We start from the raw sequence: 16,489 nt of genomic DNA, 5'->3' as shown, positions 1-16,489 counted from the left end.
AAAGGGGAATGTTGCTGAAGAATGTCTTAATGTTGCAAACTTGGGTAATGATAGTGAAAATGTGATATCAGCCTCTTACTGGATAGCCTTACTTAAAGGGATCATATTTGGAAAAAAGCTACATTGTTTTTGTGTCATGATGGGAAAAGCCCAAGTATTTTAAGTCAATGTGAAATAAAAATGTGATTTTGAAAAAAGAAAAAAAAAAAGTCTTCAGCTTAGTGGCTCGGTTATGCTATGGCAATAATCTGCTGTGCTTAAGATGGCCTATTTATTGTTGAATTTCAGTAATTTATGTATTGCATACTCTGTATCAATATCTGTATCACTACTGCCATTGACTATGTAACCTGTCAAAATCTTTTACAGACTATGTGTCCTGTCTGTTTGGACCGTCTGAAGAACATGATCTTTCTCTGTGGCCATGGAACGTGTCAACTTTGTGGAGACCGAATGAGTGAATGCCCGATATGCCGCAAGGCAATTGAACGAAGGATCCTTTTGTATTAAGTAGTGGAACCAGTGTCTTTTTATTAGCTTATGATATAGTAAGGACATTTTGATGATTTAAATTTCTCTAAGTCTGGAAGGCAGTAAAGGGTTCTGATGAAAACATTTCTAATACTGTAGCACAGGTTCATTATATGGTAATTGTTTAAAGACTGTGAACACACCAAATAAGAGAACAGTATTTGAACAGTCAGCTTTTAGTATTACTCTTAAAAAAACATTTAAGCCTGAAGCTAATTTAAAGCAGTCTTTTTTTCACTTTCTTTCTGTTGTCTTCTTCCCCTTAAAGTGTAAAGGGACAATCTTATTTTGGTTTCATTCATGTTTTTTAATGTATGTATCAAGTGTCAAGTGATGTAAGGGGTTTTTTTTTAATAATGTCAGTTATATTAAATATAAATATTTAGGATTTTTTTGGTTTATGCCTTTCTGGAGAATGGTCAAATTTCCTGTGACAGTTACGATTCACAGTAATTTCTGTCTTGAAATATACAATAATGCAAAATTAATACGAAGTGTATGCACAGTAGAAATAAATATACTGTTCCTACAAGATCAGGCCTCAAAATACAATGTTAAGGTAAATCTAACTTTATTGTGCCCTTCGTTGCTGAGGATGGGTTGGGAAGGAAACAGTAAAAAGACAAATCTAGTTTAGAAATATTATGTTCCCAAAACTGCACTTTAGTCTAACAGGTTCAAGCTAACTTAAATAGTGAACTTCTTAGTTCTGCTAGCCACATGATTTTGTATGGAATTGCTTTTAACTTGACTGGAAAGGAAGGCGTTGGTGCAGTGGGTCAGTTAGCCATTTCAGATGAAAGAATTTGATCAGTTGTAGAGGAACACACACACACACACACACATATGGGGCCATTTAAAATTCTGGGTCTATGAATTGAAAAAAAATAGAGATTGTGTAAGATTTGCTCTCTTAAATTAGTTTTATTGTCTCCAGGCAAACATTGTCAACAGCAAATGGGAAGATTTAATATTACTTATTCATCTAAGTTGGATGTTAACACCAGAACTTATCTGTGAACATTAACCGGTAATACTGCAAATGGGTATTGCTGACATAGCAGTGAATTCTGTGAGCCATGCCTAGATGAGTTGAAGTTGGCTGAAGAGAGGTAGCTGTCACTCGTGACATAAAGAGGTGTTCCTGACCCCGAAAGCACTACTGTCGGGAACTGCAAACTTTTAATGTTTTGATGTTTTGATAACAAGTACATCCTTCCATCTTTTTTGATGGAGGAAAGTATGCTGATTTAAATATCTCTTGCAGCTAAAAGGAATGTGTGCTTACTCCTAAGTGATGCAACAGTTTTCTGAGTGCAGTTTATGTAGCCCTTTGCCATTCTGAAGACTTCATTTGTGCTCTTGCAGAACAATAAAGAAATCCATGCTGGAGTCGCTTAGGTGCCTTACTTGCACCTAAGATTTAATTATCATTGTGTATGTCAAAAATGTGGCAAAAGGGGTAGTTATGGGGAAGATCCAAGTAAAGGTAAAGACATAAAATTGTGATCCTTTCAGAAAATCGATCTTAGTCTTTTGAAGGTTATGTTGACTTGCCTGAATTGTGCAAACATTGGCAAAAGCCTCAAAAGAATGTTATTAGTAAACTGTAAAGATAGGTGAACTTTTAACCAGTAAGTTTTACAGTGATATGTTGGAAAAATGTACGTAGAGTGGCTTTTAACATAGCAAAAGGATGTAATACACAGCCCTTCTAGAGCCTTCTTTAATCCTAATACAGAATTGCAAATGTTCATCATTCTTTTCAGTAATTTTTCACTGGACACAATCTCAATCTGGAGTCAACACAGTAGTCTGTTTTCTTTTGTATACTAGTAGTCATCTGTTCTCAGATAATCTGTGTATCTGTCTTTTTGGCCAAATGAAATAGTCCCTCTCTTTTCTTGCTTCTTGGGTCCTTATTCTAAAATACCAAGATTTCTAGAGGCTTTGGAAAGTTTTTGACGTAAGGCTGGGTTTGGGTTGGGTTTTTTTTTTGCTTCAGCATTTTACTATCTCCACCTAAGCTCTGAGTGCACCTGAGTGTTTGCTGCAATTTTCATTTGGCCAATATGCATGTCACTAAGTCTGATTATTTTATTTTTTTTTTTTTTTTGTGTGTGTAGCATGGTTGACAGTTGACCTTTCTTCAGTAGGCTTCAGTTTCCTGTCAGTTTTCCTCTAAAAATAATTTTATAAAATCCATTCTGAGTTTTATCCTGCAGTGCATCAGATCTGTACCTCAGTTTCCTCTGGTTCTGGTGGATCATATTTTGGATGTTGTGTCCTATTTCTTCTTCAAGGGGACCGGTATAAACTGTTGTCAGCACAAAGGCAGGGTGGATTTCTCCTTGATAATGCAGCTCCAAACTGAAACCTCAATATAGCAGTTGGCATTTTCCTAATTATTTTTCACTGGAACAAGCCAGAATTACTTGAAAGTATTTCAACTCTGCATCAGTTGAATAATTCAGCTGAGTAAGAACAGATCTAAAGCATCCTGGGTGGGAAACTGGAGTCGAATATCAAATAGTCCTTGTGTGCAGGAGGCACAGATTGTAGGATAGATAGGTAAGTGCTCTGTTAGGCTTGTACTTTTCAACACAGAAGCTGTAAGTTACTTTGTAACACTCTTAATACTTGGATGCTATCATGGTTCTATGGAAGTAGAGATAATGGCTTGAAGGCATTGCTATAGGAGCAGCTGTAGTCTTCTATACTGTAGCCACACCAGATGTATGTGACTGCATACAAGTTTTGTGATTGGACTCATTGGGCAATGTGTGCCAGTTGAAATTCAAGTATGCCAATGTCGGGGGTTCAACTTGATGCTATCGTGGTGCCACAAGAAACAGCTGAATTAGAGAATCTAGGCAAGCTGACATACTTAAAATATTAATCCAGGCCTCTTATTAACAGGTGAAAAAGCTGTGTCTTGTTGGGAAGTCTACACAGTGCTTGCCTTTCAAAAAACTTGAGGAAAAATGGTTGCAAATCCAGTATAATTTATGGAAATAGTTATTTAGATTCACACACTCTCTTTGGATTCTGATGTAGAAGGTGAACTAGAATTGTTGAGGAAGCTAGTGAGTTCATTCACTCAATTTAGCCTGGTATCATCTGTGCAGTGTTCGCAGAGTGCAAATGTTTATTTGGATAACAGTTAAATAATCAAAGGATGAAAACCAGAAGCTCAGTTGGAAGCCAGAGGGGATCATAACAAGTAGGAGAGTTGAGGATATGTCATTGTGCCTGTGTCTTCAGCAAAAGATGAAAGTGTAAATCTCATTATCATCACTATTATTAGGGGGCAAAGTGAAAACGAAAGAAAAATCGGTAAGGTGTTTAATATACTGTAATATCGTAAAATGTAAGATTTGCAAACTTTGTTTATTGTGATTAACCCCCAGTATTTAATAGCAGTTTTGAAATTAAATTGGATTAAATACCTCAGTTTGTTTCTTGGAACAATCAAGACGACACCTACTAATATATATTGTTCAGATGTGAGGTATGCTCAGATGTTTAAGTTAAACACTTTTCATTTTTTCAATTTAGTAAAATACACAAATGGTTACATCAGTACACAGTGATTTAAAGTACGAAGACAACCTCAGAGGCTAACAGAATATGCTAAATAGTTGTAGCTTGTTAACTTTTGTATAACTATGACTTTTTTTCCCCAAGCCTACTATCGCTTACTGTAACTATACTCCAAGCTCATGTGGCACTTCTCAGAATTTGGGCTATTATTACCTACTTTCCATTTGTTGAAATACTGTGCACTTGTACATTGGGGTTTGGAGAAATCCTTATTTGCTGAAGTGGATACTGAAAATTAGTCTGGCAAGAGAATAAACAAGTTACTTTGTAAATGTGAAAGTTTGATTAGGAGGTGGTGTTCTTAACTTGGACTGGGTGAGGATATAGCAGCTTTGCACAAGTACTTGTGCCTTGTTAGCATAGTCTTACAATTGGTGTTTTAGCTTCTTTTAAAGACATGAAATGGTCTGTAAAAATAATCTGATTTAAGTCCTTATTGTGTAGATATTTTCTAGAGATGAAGTTTTATGTATGCCTAATTATTTTTAGCAGTATTAATTGCAGAATTGCAGTTTGTATAAACACTAAATTGAAGAAGCTTCTTTGAGCTACTGATCTAAGCTTCCTCTACAAAATTAAATGTCAGAAACTTAATTTTACTCTTCCAGTAGCAACTGGTGAACCGAAGAGCCTGTCCTGTTCTTTGTGCTGCATGGGTCAATTTTTCACTCAAAAAACCCCCAACAACACTACAGCCTAACTTTTAGCAGTGCTACCTCCTTTCTGTCAAAGTACTGAATGCTTCTCTAGTTGCTCTTTGTCTTTGGGAAGGGATGGGGAACATAGCAGTTTTGGTTTGCTTCATCAGCTTTGATGTCTGAATGCATTGTGAAGGTTGGTTTCTTTTATTGGCACAATAAAAGTGTGTGATTTGCCATAATGTGCATTGGATATTATTCTTGCATAAGTTGCTGGAATTTGTACTATTGTCTTTTGATGCATTTCATAACTTGTTTGTGTTGACAAAGCAAAACTGAAGCCACAGAAGTTTTAGTACGTGCCATTTTATAGCTAAGCCTGTGGTGAATGAGTAAGTTCTGACTCAGGGCTTTTTAACAACTTAAACACGTTCACAATATTCTTCAGCACATCTTGGAGAATATTAGAGATTTACTGACAGTACAGTGCCTTGATAGAACTATTGAATGGGCAGCAGCCATAGAGTCCTTACAGAATGCAAGTATCTTTTGAATCTAGTTATGAGTTGATATAATTGTAATACCCCTGCCACGGATTTATAAACTTGTATAGACCTTCTGTAAAGGAGAATCAGCAAATTTAGGTATTGTTAAAGTTTCCAAAAGCTGTGTGATTGTTGCATCAGTCACAGGGGTCTGAAGGGCATAGCATTCAAATTTACAGAAGCAGCATTTGTGGCAAAGACAGCTGATAAAATGTTCTGTATGTGACATTTTTAGTGTGAGGGGAGAGGTCATTGTATAAACAAACATGTAAAAATACCTGCTTTGCTCTGGCCCGCTAAGTCTTTTGTAAGAGAGAGAGGAATAATCAGCAACAAATCTGTATGTTTGCATGCCATTTCATAGTTACAAAAAATTTAAGTCTCATCTTGAGCTTCTAGGAAATATTTTCTTTGTCCCAAGCTTAGTGTCTTTATGAAAGCAAACTATTCATATTGGATAACAGGTTTTACTGAACCACAGGAACATTTTAGCTTTTGTTAAAACCAGCTTTGTAATTTCAGTAAATTGTAGATTTTAACATGACTGTTTATTGGAGAAATTTAAGGTTGTCTGTGTGAACGTAGTGGATTTCTGTATGCGGATAGCATTATATAATTGCTTTCATTAAAACTGCTTAGCAAGGTCTAAGCTTTTCAAAGGAAATGCTATGTACTGTATGGTTAATAAAACATTATATAAGATGTATACTGACTTTTTCAGAAGCTTTGATTTAAAAGTGTAATTGGACTGAAGTAGTACTGATACTTGCACACACATCACTGGGAAAGGAGTGGTGGCTCATTTGACTTCCTCCTCCTTAATTGTCATGATGTTAGCTGTCACCACGGAATTAGAAAATTGTATACCTGAACGAATGTTTGGTAGCTCTGTTAGTTATTGACATACAATGTTTAAAAGTGCACCAGACTTTATTTATTGAGAAAGTTTGCAATCCAAACTTCAAAAAATTCTGGGTCTCTATGGTGTATCCCTGAAGAGTGAGTTTATTAGCAACACCAGAAATGTTATGTGCCTTTGAATCTCCCAGATACTCAAATACTGTTTAAGCAGCACAGTAGAAGTACAAACGGTGGATTATGTTGTAACAACAAAAAGGTTGATTTAAAATTTTTATCTATCACATATGTGCAAATTTTTCTGTAAATGTACAGTCCATAATACTGATTAGAGCTGCTGTTAAGTGTATGTTAGGCTCTGGGTTTACTTATAATTGAATGGCCTTTACAGATCTGGCTACGTGAATGTGATCATTTAAAAATCTCCAGCCAGATAAGGTAACTCTCGTATTCTGAGACAACAGTTGCTGCATCATAGTTTATACTTTTAGGATTCAATTTAATGGATGCATTCAAAAATATGTATGTATGTAATGAAGGGCAACAAAACCAACCAGACTTTAATGGTTCAGTGTTTTAATTTATCATAGTGTACAGGTGAAAAATGAATTGACAGAATAAAAAGTTTGTCGCTCTCTTTCTCAGTTTCTTTTCATTGTTCAAGATTTCTTCAACTTGGTTTATATGACAGGTCTGTATGAAAACATAATATTTTCAGATACCTTTTTTAAACTTTTTGTGTGAACACAATTGATGCAAATTGTCAAAATACATTTCAAATAGCCACTAGTTCTTTGCTGTGGGACTTACAAGCGGTTCGCATACTTCTCCATAGCTGTTCACTGAAAGTGGTGGGAACAGCGTTGGCATAGACTTAAGACTCTGTCTCTGTGGTCTCCAGGGTTTTTGCCCCTAATGTTGGTCACAATGGAAGCTGCTGCTTTTGCTGATGTTTTTAGGTTTTGAGAAGGCAGCTTCATACTGTACAATATAATTAATATACTTCATAATATAAATACTGTATAATATAATTAATCTCTGTAGAATGTACTTCGCTGTTCTAACTAATTCCAGCTGTATCCAGTATGCAGCCATAAGTTTGTGACAGGAATAATGAAACTCCATGGAGATTTCCTTTGGATTTGACATTTAATCATATGCAGAGGATGGTTCTTCATGGATGTACTCTGTTTTATTTAGGGAAGAAAAAAATAGCAGCAGTATTTGAATAAAAAGCAATAGCCTTCCTTTTTCAGACTTGATTTTCCACAATATGGAAAGGCAATTTCAGTTAGCAACAATATCATCGAAGATCCTATTCTTGGGCTTTGTGCAGCCAGATTCAAGTCAACAAAGTAGGATGTTTAGGAAAGCTTTTACTTTAAGAATGAAGCCTATCAATGCTGTTCTTGATACTTATGAATAAGATTTTAGATGAAAGTTACTTTAGGGATTTAAATACTTTGTTCCCTTTGCAGTGATGAGAGTAATATGTCCAGGCTATTAGAAGATACTTTTTTTTAAAAAAAAAAAAAAAAAGTTTTTAGAGTGTAATGCTATAATGGATTGAAATTAGTTCCAATTACATTAGAAATCAAGAATTATGCAGGCTGATAATGTAAAAGTTTTATTCTGTTACAATGCAAGACTTTAAGTTGTAGGAAGTGTAAAATCTACTACTTATAGTTAGGATTTGTTGGGACTGACTTGACTGCCCTAAAGAAGATAATGAAAAACTTAATTTCTGCAAAATTGCCTAAAATCAGGGAAATACACTTGTGAGAATATACTGATGCCTTGCAACACCATAACACCATTTCACTGAATTTTCTTTAAAAATAAATCTGAGGGAGGTAAGTGGATAAACTTAAATCTGAGCTGATTTCCCCAGTGACACTTGTGCATCCCAAAATGTATGAGTAAATTTTCCACAAGGGGTCAGTAGCGCCCTCCGTTTGTGACAAGTTATTTTGTACCGTAAGCACAAAGCAAACAAGGGGTAAGGATAATGATGATTGCATTAATACGTGGGTGGACCAGACCTCACTTGTCCCCTTCTTCAAGCAGGCTAAGTATAATTAGCTTATTTGCTGACTTCAGTAAGCACCATATTCTATCCTCTGACTCTCATGTGACATGAACATTGCTACTATTGATTAGGGCAAAGTTCCAGTGGAGTGTTTACCTTTAGCTCTAGTTGAAAGTATTCATTTAGTCTAGCTTTTTTTTTTTTTTTCAGAAGCATGCAGTTGGAGCAGATAAAACTATATGAGAGAGCTTGTCCAGTGGGCAGGGGAAAAGAATTCTTGTATGAGTGTCCCACATCTTCTTAATGATAACCACAGTCTCCCTAGATGGCTAGAGCTGATTAATATTTTCCACCCTATAGTAACACAGCTTGTAGTGAAATATGCTTTGAACCCTATCAGTCTGCTCAGTGGAAGGAATGTCCAGCTTCTCAAGGCTTCCCCGAGTATGCAAGTTACTTGGAGACAGAAGTTTGAAGTAACTCATTATCTTTCTACCAAGAGGCTGAACAGACCAGACAGCTATTCCCTACACAAAAATTTCCAACCCTTGTACCAAAGTCGTATTTCACAAATACGAATTTAAGTATGGTCAACGTCATTCAGGCTGGCACAGACTTACGCTTGCTGAATTAACAAGAGACCTTCCTTACCTTCATGTTTGCAACTCTTGTCATTCCCTTTTGCATTTGTTAAGAGTTTTCATGTTTCATGTTTTCAGTACTTCTGTCCCTCACTACTTAAGTCCTCCATTTCAATTCTTTCTAACTTTTTTTGATACAACTCTGTCCTTTCTCAATGTAGTGCTTTCCTTCACTCATTAAAATTAATTGCCATTACACGCAGTTGGCACAGTGCCTTTACATGGGCAGAGTGGGGCCCTGTCCTTGTGTCTGACTCCACTCTTGATTGCGTATACTGACAGGAGGAATTCCTGAAGTCAGTCTTAGCAAAATTTCACATTAATTTAGGAACAACACTTATTTCTCTATACTGGCAGTATAAGAAAGTTTGTGGCTACCACCTAGGTGGGTAGTGGTAGGGTAGAGGTGCTTCTTTTGGTCTAGTTGCAACTGTTCTCGACCATATGAGGAAAACTGGGAATGAATGTTTCGGGGTGGGTTTGGTTTTGTTGGTTTTTGGGTTTTGGTGGTTGGTTTGTTGGGGGTTTTTTGGGGTTTTTTTTTTGTTTTTTCCTTATAGGCTGCCTGAAATTTCTATCGTTACCATACCTCAGATTCCATTTTTGGTGAAAAGGTATTTCCTGGAGAAACTCACTCTGAATGGAAGTTACTGTCTCCTAGTTGTGTGAATCTTGCCCACTTAAGTTGCCCAGAGGAAGTCTGTTCAGTTCAGTAGGATTGCTTGCAAGAGCATGGGTTGTTTGCAAAGAGAAAGTTTCTGCTGTTGGGCTTCTTGCTGCCTCCATAGAGAAGTATGAAAAAGTTCTGCCTCTTTGAATAAAGTAAATCTGAAACCATGTTCCAAGTAATACTGTCCCTACTAAGATTTCATAATCCCTACCGTTTATATGATCATAGGGTGTCTTGTGATATTCTGTATGAAAGCTGTATAAAATAAATAGCAATTATACAGCATTTATTTTCCAGTGGGCATGTTATATGGTTTGTCAGCTTTGAAACACAATGCTGTCATTCTTCCTCTCTTCCTTCTTTGCGATGAGACCTGTAAAATAAAGACTGCTTCAGATCTATGTAAGCAAGGCTGCTTTTCCTAACACAAAGGGCTTAGTTAAGCTGTTTCTAGGATAGCCTTACAATTCAAAGCATCAAGCCCAAGCTTTTTGACTGTATTTGTCTGATCTATAGGATAGGACACTTAAAGCACTTAATTCATATTATTCTTGGGTTTCAGTCATGTCATTCTGATTACATTTAAGGCTGAGGGAGTCTTCATGTAACTTGTCCTCGGAAACTATTCTCCCACCACTTCACGTACAGACCGGAGGCACTTCACACCTTATTGTTGGGATAGAAAAGTATTAGAATAAGGGCACAGGGAAACCTAAAACTAAACTGCAGACATAGGCCTAATTCTTGGGAATTTTGTGAGGTGACAGACTCAGATGCAAACTGGACTGTCAGCAGAGTGGTTTCTTGAAGAGTTTTAAATTCTTTTCCCTCTCCTGAGAGCTCATATCATGCATACGTGGAGTCCTGCTGCAACCCTGCCATCTCCTTTGCCTTGCATGTCCTACCACTGCGAGTAGTTCCATCCACACCACATCTCCCTGGAGTAATGTCCTACAGTTAAACTGGAACTATTCCACACGTGGAGAAGGAAGGTGTGGGAGTTGCAAGCCAGTCCCTGATGCAGATGTTATGGATCTGCTGTTCTGCCTAATACAACTCTCTTCCCATGACACACACAAAAAGATGTTAAAGGGGTAAGTGATCTTGACTTGGATTTACTGTGTGTGCCTTCAGACAGGCAGCGGTGTAAAAAGCTACTGCAGATCAACTGGTCAGTAGTTAGCTGTGTGAGGTGCTGGCCCTGCAGCAGGCAGTAGTTAGAGGCCACTTACACCTTTAAAGTGTTGCAGCCAAGTAGGGTTGAGTGGGCCAAGCCCTCTGGGCATCTGCTTACCCATGAAACAATGTCGGCTTAGGACAAGTAGCATGGAAATGAATTAGATATGAAAAGCATATCTTCATTGGCAAGGTTGGGATACCAGACATTTAATTTTAGGCTTTATCTGCTATGCTGAATCAAATGGTGACACCAAGATTTGGCAAGCTGTTGTTGAGCACTCCAGGAAAAGTTATTCACTGGCTGATTTCATAGTTTTATTTTTGCAGGAGTTCCTCAACTTTGAGGAGGTAATCAAATAGTCTTAAGAAAAAAAGCATCTAGACAGGAGGATTTAGCAAGGGAAGTAGTTTTTTGTTGGGTGGTTTTTGTTTGTTTTTTTTTTCCCCCTCTTCTAGATGGAAACTCTGCCTAGTTTTAATTTCTTTGGCCAATTTTCATTTAGCCAAAAATGCTGCGGTAATTGCTGCTTAGTCGCTGGATTGACTGAAAACAAACATATACTGCACATGCCTGTCCCATCTGTTCCCCACCACGACCCCTCTACCTCTCCCAAGAACGTCCTTCCACAGGGTGTGAGAATGCGCTTGCGGGGTTATAGGAGACCTAGTGTTATCCTCTGTAACTATCCAGGACAAGGAAAGGATTTTATTCTCTTACGTTGATTTGGTCTGATCTTTTTCTTTCCAAGGAGGTCATCAGTGTAAACATGGGGAACCTGAAGGCTTGGTAGATGTGCCCCAAAACTCTAGAATTTGCTGAGTAGCTGTGTGTATCCTTGGAGTCATCAGCGGATTAGAAACAAGGGTATCTAACAGGCACCGACTTCCAGTGTCCGAGTGAAAGTGTCCCTCCCCACGCTTTTATTTCCTCCTGATACAGAAAGAACATCTGAGGGAAGAAGGGAAGCCAACAAGCCTAGCTTATTTTGCTGTTAAGTGTGTGTATATGCAGCATTGGAGACCACTGTGGATATCTGTGAGTCTGGACAGGCAAAAAAAAGAGGGAGAGGAGGGAGGAGAAAGAGATATTTAATGACATGTTAGGTTATTGATGGAATTCCTAACCCAGAAGAGAACTGCCTACCTCGGAGCTGAGGTGGGTAGTGTTACCCACAGTATAACTGCTTGCTTGTGCATAGTTAATATTTATTTTATTGCTCAGGTCAAAGATAAGCTGGTGGCTCTGTGAAGTGTGGGGACTATCTGGGAAGAGCAGCGTGGTTCTGCTGAGCACAGCTGCCAAAACTGGAGCAAGCCAAGGGAGAGCGGTTTTTTTTGTCAGGGACAGAAATGTGGTCTGACACAACTTTCTTATCAAAGGGAAGGATTTTTCACCTCAGGAGGAAGTTTGGCTGGGAAGGCATTGGATAACATTTCTTTTTTTTTTTTTTTTAAAGCTCTGCAGGAAGTCCTGTATAAATGTGTTTTCCATGAATATAATAGTTCTGCTTCTGACCCTCTTCTGGAGAGAATGTTAGCTGCCGTAGATGCGGGAAATAGTGTAAAGTTGACTAAAATGCTTTTAATCTGAGTAAGTCAGCAAACACCTTGCATGCTCACAGCCAGGAGCCATTTGCTCTTGGCTCATGCCATAGAGCAAGCAAAAATTAGTTCCCCCTCCTTTTTTTTTTTTTTTTAATTTTTTTATTCCAAATATTTCTGAAGTTTCCCTTGAACCTTTCCAAGCCATCAGATTGTAGTTAAATTAAAACCTAGCCTTTTCTTTTGGTGAACACTTTGTGTAACAGGAGCTGTTTGCTTGTGTTCCAGCTTAAACTTGGATAATTTTGTTCAAACATTAAGAACCTACATGTGTTACAGAGAAAGTGCTCTAATAAAGTTGAAGAAACAAGTTGTCTTCTAATTGAGGCCATTAGACTGGGATTTGTTAGATTTGGCTTCCATGGGTTTCCTGTGACTCTTTACTCAAATCGCTTAGTTCTGTGTTTCCCCTGTTTCCTATGTGTGAAATGAGAAAAATACTACTTGAAGGTACTGGGAGAAATCTGCTGGTGTGTGCAAAGAAGCCTAGAAAAGCATAACTCTGTTTTTAAGAAGTTAAAATGCCTCCCCTGCCGGCCAGGCACACGGTGGTGTACCAGCTCAGCTTAGCGTTTTCCTAATGAAAGCCTAAAACCTAGTACTAGTGCTACTTCACAGCCTTGCCAAAGATCAAATAGGCATAAAATTAACTACTAACGTCTACTGCCCAAGCAGTAGGAATTATTAATTAACTAGTAATTATATACAAATCTGTCTTTTATTATACTTAACCAGTGACCATTATTTCCATGTTAAAGCTTTTAATGGAAGAAAGTTGTACTGAATAGAGTTACTCAGTTATATTATTAAGCGAGCTGACAAAATGCCAGCTTTTTGGTGGCGACGTTTTTCTGAGTTTGTCTCTGCGGGATGTTATCAGCGCACTGAAGCATTTTTGTAATGACTCTGAAACTGGACCTGCTGCAGCCAGTGGGTGTCACTGCAAGCATTGAAGTGAGGGAAAAACAATTTTGGGGAGAAAGAATAAAAGTTCAAGTGTAAGTTGTTGTTTTGGGTTTTGTTTTGTGGGGTTTTTTTAAGCTAGAAATAAATACATAAAAATAGCTAAATTAAATCTTTGCTTACTAACTGTGAAGTTTCCAAGATGTTTCTTGGAGATGCTTAAAACGAGATTGAAATGCTTAAAATTTTTAAAATAAGTATCCCAGGTGGTGGGGACCAGGTCCTCTGGTATAAGAAGTCATGTCACTGCTGACTTCCATAGCCATGGTGGCCCCAAATGCCTGCTTGCTCCCTAACACACATGCTGAGTGTTATGCACCTCACAGATGATGTTGGTTTAAAAAAAAAAAAAAAATTTAAAAAAAAAAAAAAAAAAAAAAAAAAAACCCAGACAGGCTTTCCTTAAATCCTTTAAAACCACTTATATGAAATTCTTGGTGTTCGCAGATCTAAGTGCTAGACATCACTCTGACTTGAAGTGCCCATCTTCCCCAGACAGCTCGCCATCCCCAAAACCAGACTACCTCTGAAGCAAGCACCCTTTCCAGCCGCTGCAGCGAGATGATGTGCATATACCCTCTTGGCCGGCCTTCCACCTCCCACCGGCGCACAAACGAACCAGCCGCGCAAGCTTCGAACCGTTTACGTGATATACGTCACCTAACGGTGCCTGCACTTTTGGAAGAGCCTCTCTTACACAGGTCGTTGCTAAGGCCCGCGTTGTCTCTGCCTGTGTTATCATGAGGATGACAGTTTAAACAGGCCTTATCGCTGTGTATTCAATCAAGGTTTATGAGGGCTGATAAAGATGTCACCTAGTTGCTTTGTGTGTTCATTAAAACCCTATTCCCCAGTAGGAGTTTGCTGTATTATGTTCTGGGTTTTTTTTTTTCTTTCTTCACTGATTTTTAGTTATCTTCTGGAGCGAGGGGTACGTGTAGGAAGGGAAGGCGTCATGCTCACTTTAGTATTTCTACTACTACTTTTTTTTAAAAAACCCAACCAAAATTAATAGCCGAGTTGACACAACCCTATCTGTATTTAATATCTTATGTTATCATAATTGCTTATTTAATAATTCAGTAAACTTTCCTAGGTTTAGCTTACGCATGGCAGTGAAGTGACTTGTGTGCACTTTATCCGCCGTGTTGTGCTGCTGCTGAAGGCAGCTCGGGAGGGGCTTGGTGCTGCTCGGTCACCAGACAGGATGCTGTAGATTGAGCTCCCGCTGCTGTTTGTCCTGCAAGATGGAAAATGTATATTTGCAACGCAGAAATGTAAGCTTTGTTGATTTCTTGTTTTGGTTGTATGTCAAAGGTGAGGAAATTATTGCAATAAATAAATAGGTAGTCATATAAAACACATCAAAAAAATTCAGGTTCTCTGGTTCTGGTGAACAGTAACAGAAACTAGGCAAAGACTAGGCTTTTCTTTGTCTTGTCCTGTAAGCTCCATCATTTCAAAGTTGTTGGTTTTTTCTCAACCCATGTCCTTTTCCTAGCTATAGTTTAAAATAAACACATTGTCCTAATTGTATCTGATACTGTGTCTGATTTCACCAATCTTCAGAAAAATCTTATTTCTAGAGTGAGCAGAAGTTGCTCAGTTGCATTTTTGTTGTTTAAGTTAGATCTGTTGTAAAACAAAACAGATACACAAAATCATAATGAAAAATGATGAGTTGCAGCTGTTTGCTGTATTATAAAAGAGGGAAATGTCGAAGGAATCTATTGGCTAAAAAGAATTGAAAATATCTAACAGACTCAAGATCCTAGTTCAGGCACTAATCAATTGAGATTAAGCATGTATGTTTAGGCTCTTTTGAAAAATGGGAAAAAACTGAATACTCAATTGATTCCTTAGATCCCCAGGTCATAGCAAATTCCTCTTATTTACACTGCAGCATATTGGTCCTCTCCATATACTATAAAATTTGTGAATACTAATGGCTGTTGGCATTTCAGAAATGATTCTTCCACTTTGTTTACAATTCTGCCGCTGCTGGCAAGCGTTGGGCTATCAAAGGCTCTAATGCTGTGCATGGGCATTTCATAATAAAATGTTATTCTATGAGGATAATAACACTCACTAGAGATCAGCGATAAAATGAAAAACAGAGCCTCTCCACCGTCACTTGTTAACACTTCTAATGATTGTTTGCTTATTAACACTAATTTGTTATATGCTTTCCTTTTAGCTTTGGGCTGGCTGGCCTAAGCATGAGGCACTTGTGTATATATAATACTAACAAATAGCTGGGCTGGCCTACCGATCTCTGCAATAAAAGCTGCTGTAGCATGATCTGAGCTGCTTTTTGTGAAATAGTTTATATCAGAACCAATTGCTGACCCCTGGCTTATCAATTCACTCTCTCTGTTTGCCTTTCAACAGTAGTCACGGTACTCTCCAGAATATTTGCCTGGGATGAAGCCATTTTACCTGGTGCACCAGTGTCCGTTTAGCCTTGACCATGAAATACTCTGGTCATCCAGCAGTACAGTGGTTTTTGAAGCAGAATTGCTATTTTGTGTTGATAGGATCCCTGGAATACAGCAGAGTGGAGTCCAGCATGTCCCTTAGGTCTTGCACCTTAGTGCTTCACGACCACAACACTGTGCTTTCTATGCTTTCTTCTTTATTATTGCTGCAGAACATCTGTGGGCTCCGGAAGGAGATTGAGTCCACTTTACTGATGTATTGTGCAGGCACATAACAAAAATATGGGTTTTGCTGAAGACTGTACACAGCAATGCCATTTACCTGCCTGCTTTTCTGAAGAAAACATCTGGACATGTCCATCTTCTGATTTGGATATCTCTAAGAAACCTTTATTCGTATTTAAGATTTTCTATCTTTTTTTCAGTGATTTTTTTGTTGTGTTGTTTTTTTTTTTTTCTTCTAACAATGTCTCTTCCCTCTGCTTGCCTTAAAACTAAACAAAAAGAAGAGGTTCTCAGTCTCTTGTTTTTCTTCAAGCAGTGGACTGTGGGCATTCTAAAACCATAATTGATTTGCCTTTTGGTATTTTTGAAGTTAAAATAGGAAATACCTTGATTCCGGCCAAATGCTGAGTTCAAGACGGCTCATTCACTCAGTGAGCAATGTTGGCAGGGTGTGGAAAGGAAATCTGAAGTATGGCAATGAAAGATACCTTTGGAGCCGCTTCCAGTTTCTGTGCAGAAGTCCCATCCCAGAAACGTGTGCCTACACAACTTCTGCGAAATTGCCAG

General features: G+C 38.0%; 2 protein-coding genes across 5 annotated transcripts in view; one reads left to right on the top strand and one right to left on the bottom strand.

Moving 5' to 3' along the window:
- The window catches only part of MIB1 (MIB E3 ubiquitin protein ligase 1), a 90,353-nt gene extending 84,330 nt beyond the window's left edge, over positions 1 to 6,023 (top strand). For all 3 annotated transcript variants that reach the window (XM_075744288.1, XM_075744290.1, XM_075744287.1), the window contains exon 21: positions 370 to 6,023. In XM_075744288.1, coding sequence (XP_075600403.1) covers positions 370 to 510 — 141 coding nt within the window. In that variant the 3' untranslated portion in view covers positions 511 to 6,023. The remainder of the gene's footprint in view (positions 1 to 369) is intronic.
- The window catches only part of ESCO1 (establishment of sister chromatid cohesion N-acetyltransferase 1), a 318,705-nt gene that overhangs the window by 166,008 nt on the left and 136,208 nt on the right, over positions 1 to 16,489 (bottom strand). The window lies entirely within an intron of this gene.

This window comes from Balearica regulorum, chromosome 2 (genome assembly GCF_011004875.1).
Source record: "Balearica regulorum gibbericeps isolate bBalReg1 chromosome 2, bBalReg1.pri, whole genome shotgun sequence".
Taxonomy (NCBI): Eukaryota; Metazoa; Chordata; class Aves; order Gruiformes; family Gruidae; genus Balearica; species Balearica regulorum.
Note: the sequence above shows the minus strand (reverse complement) of the source record. Positions and strands in the feature narration are given on the sequence as shown.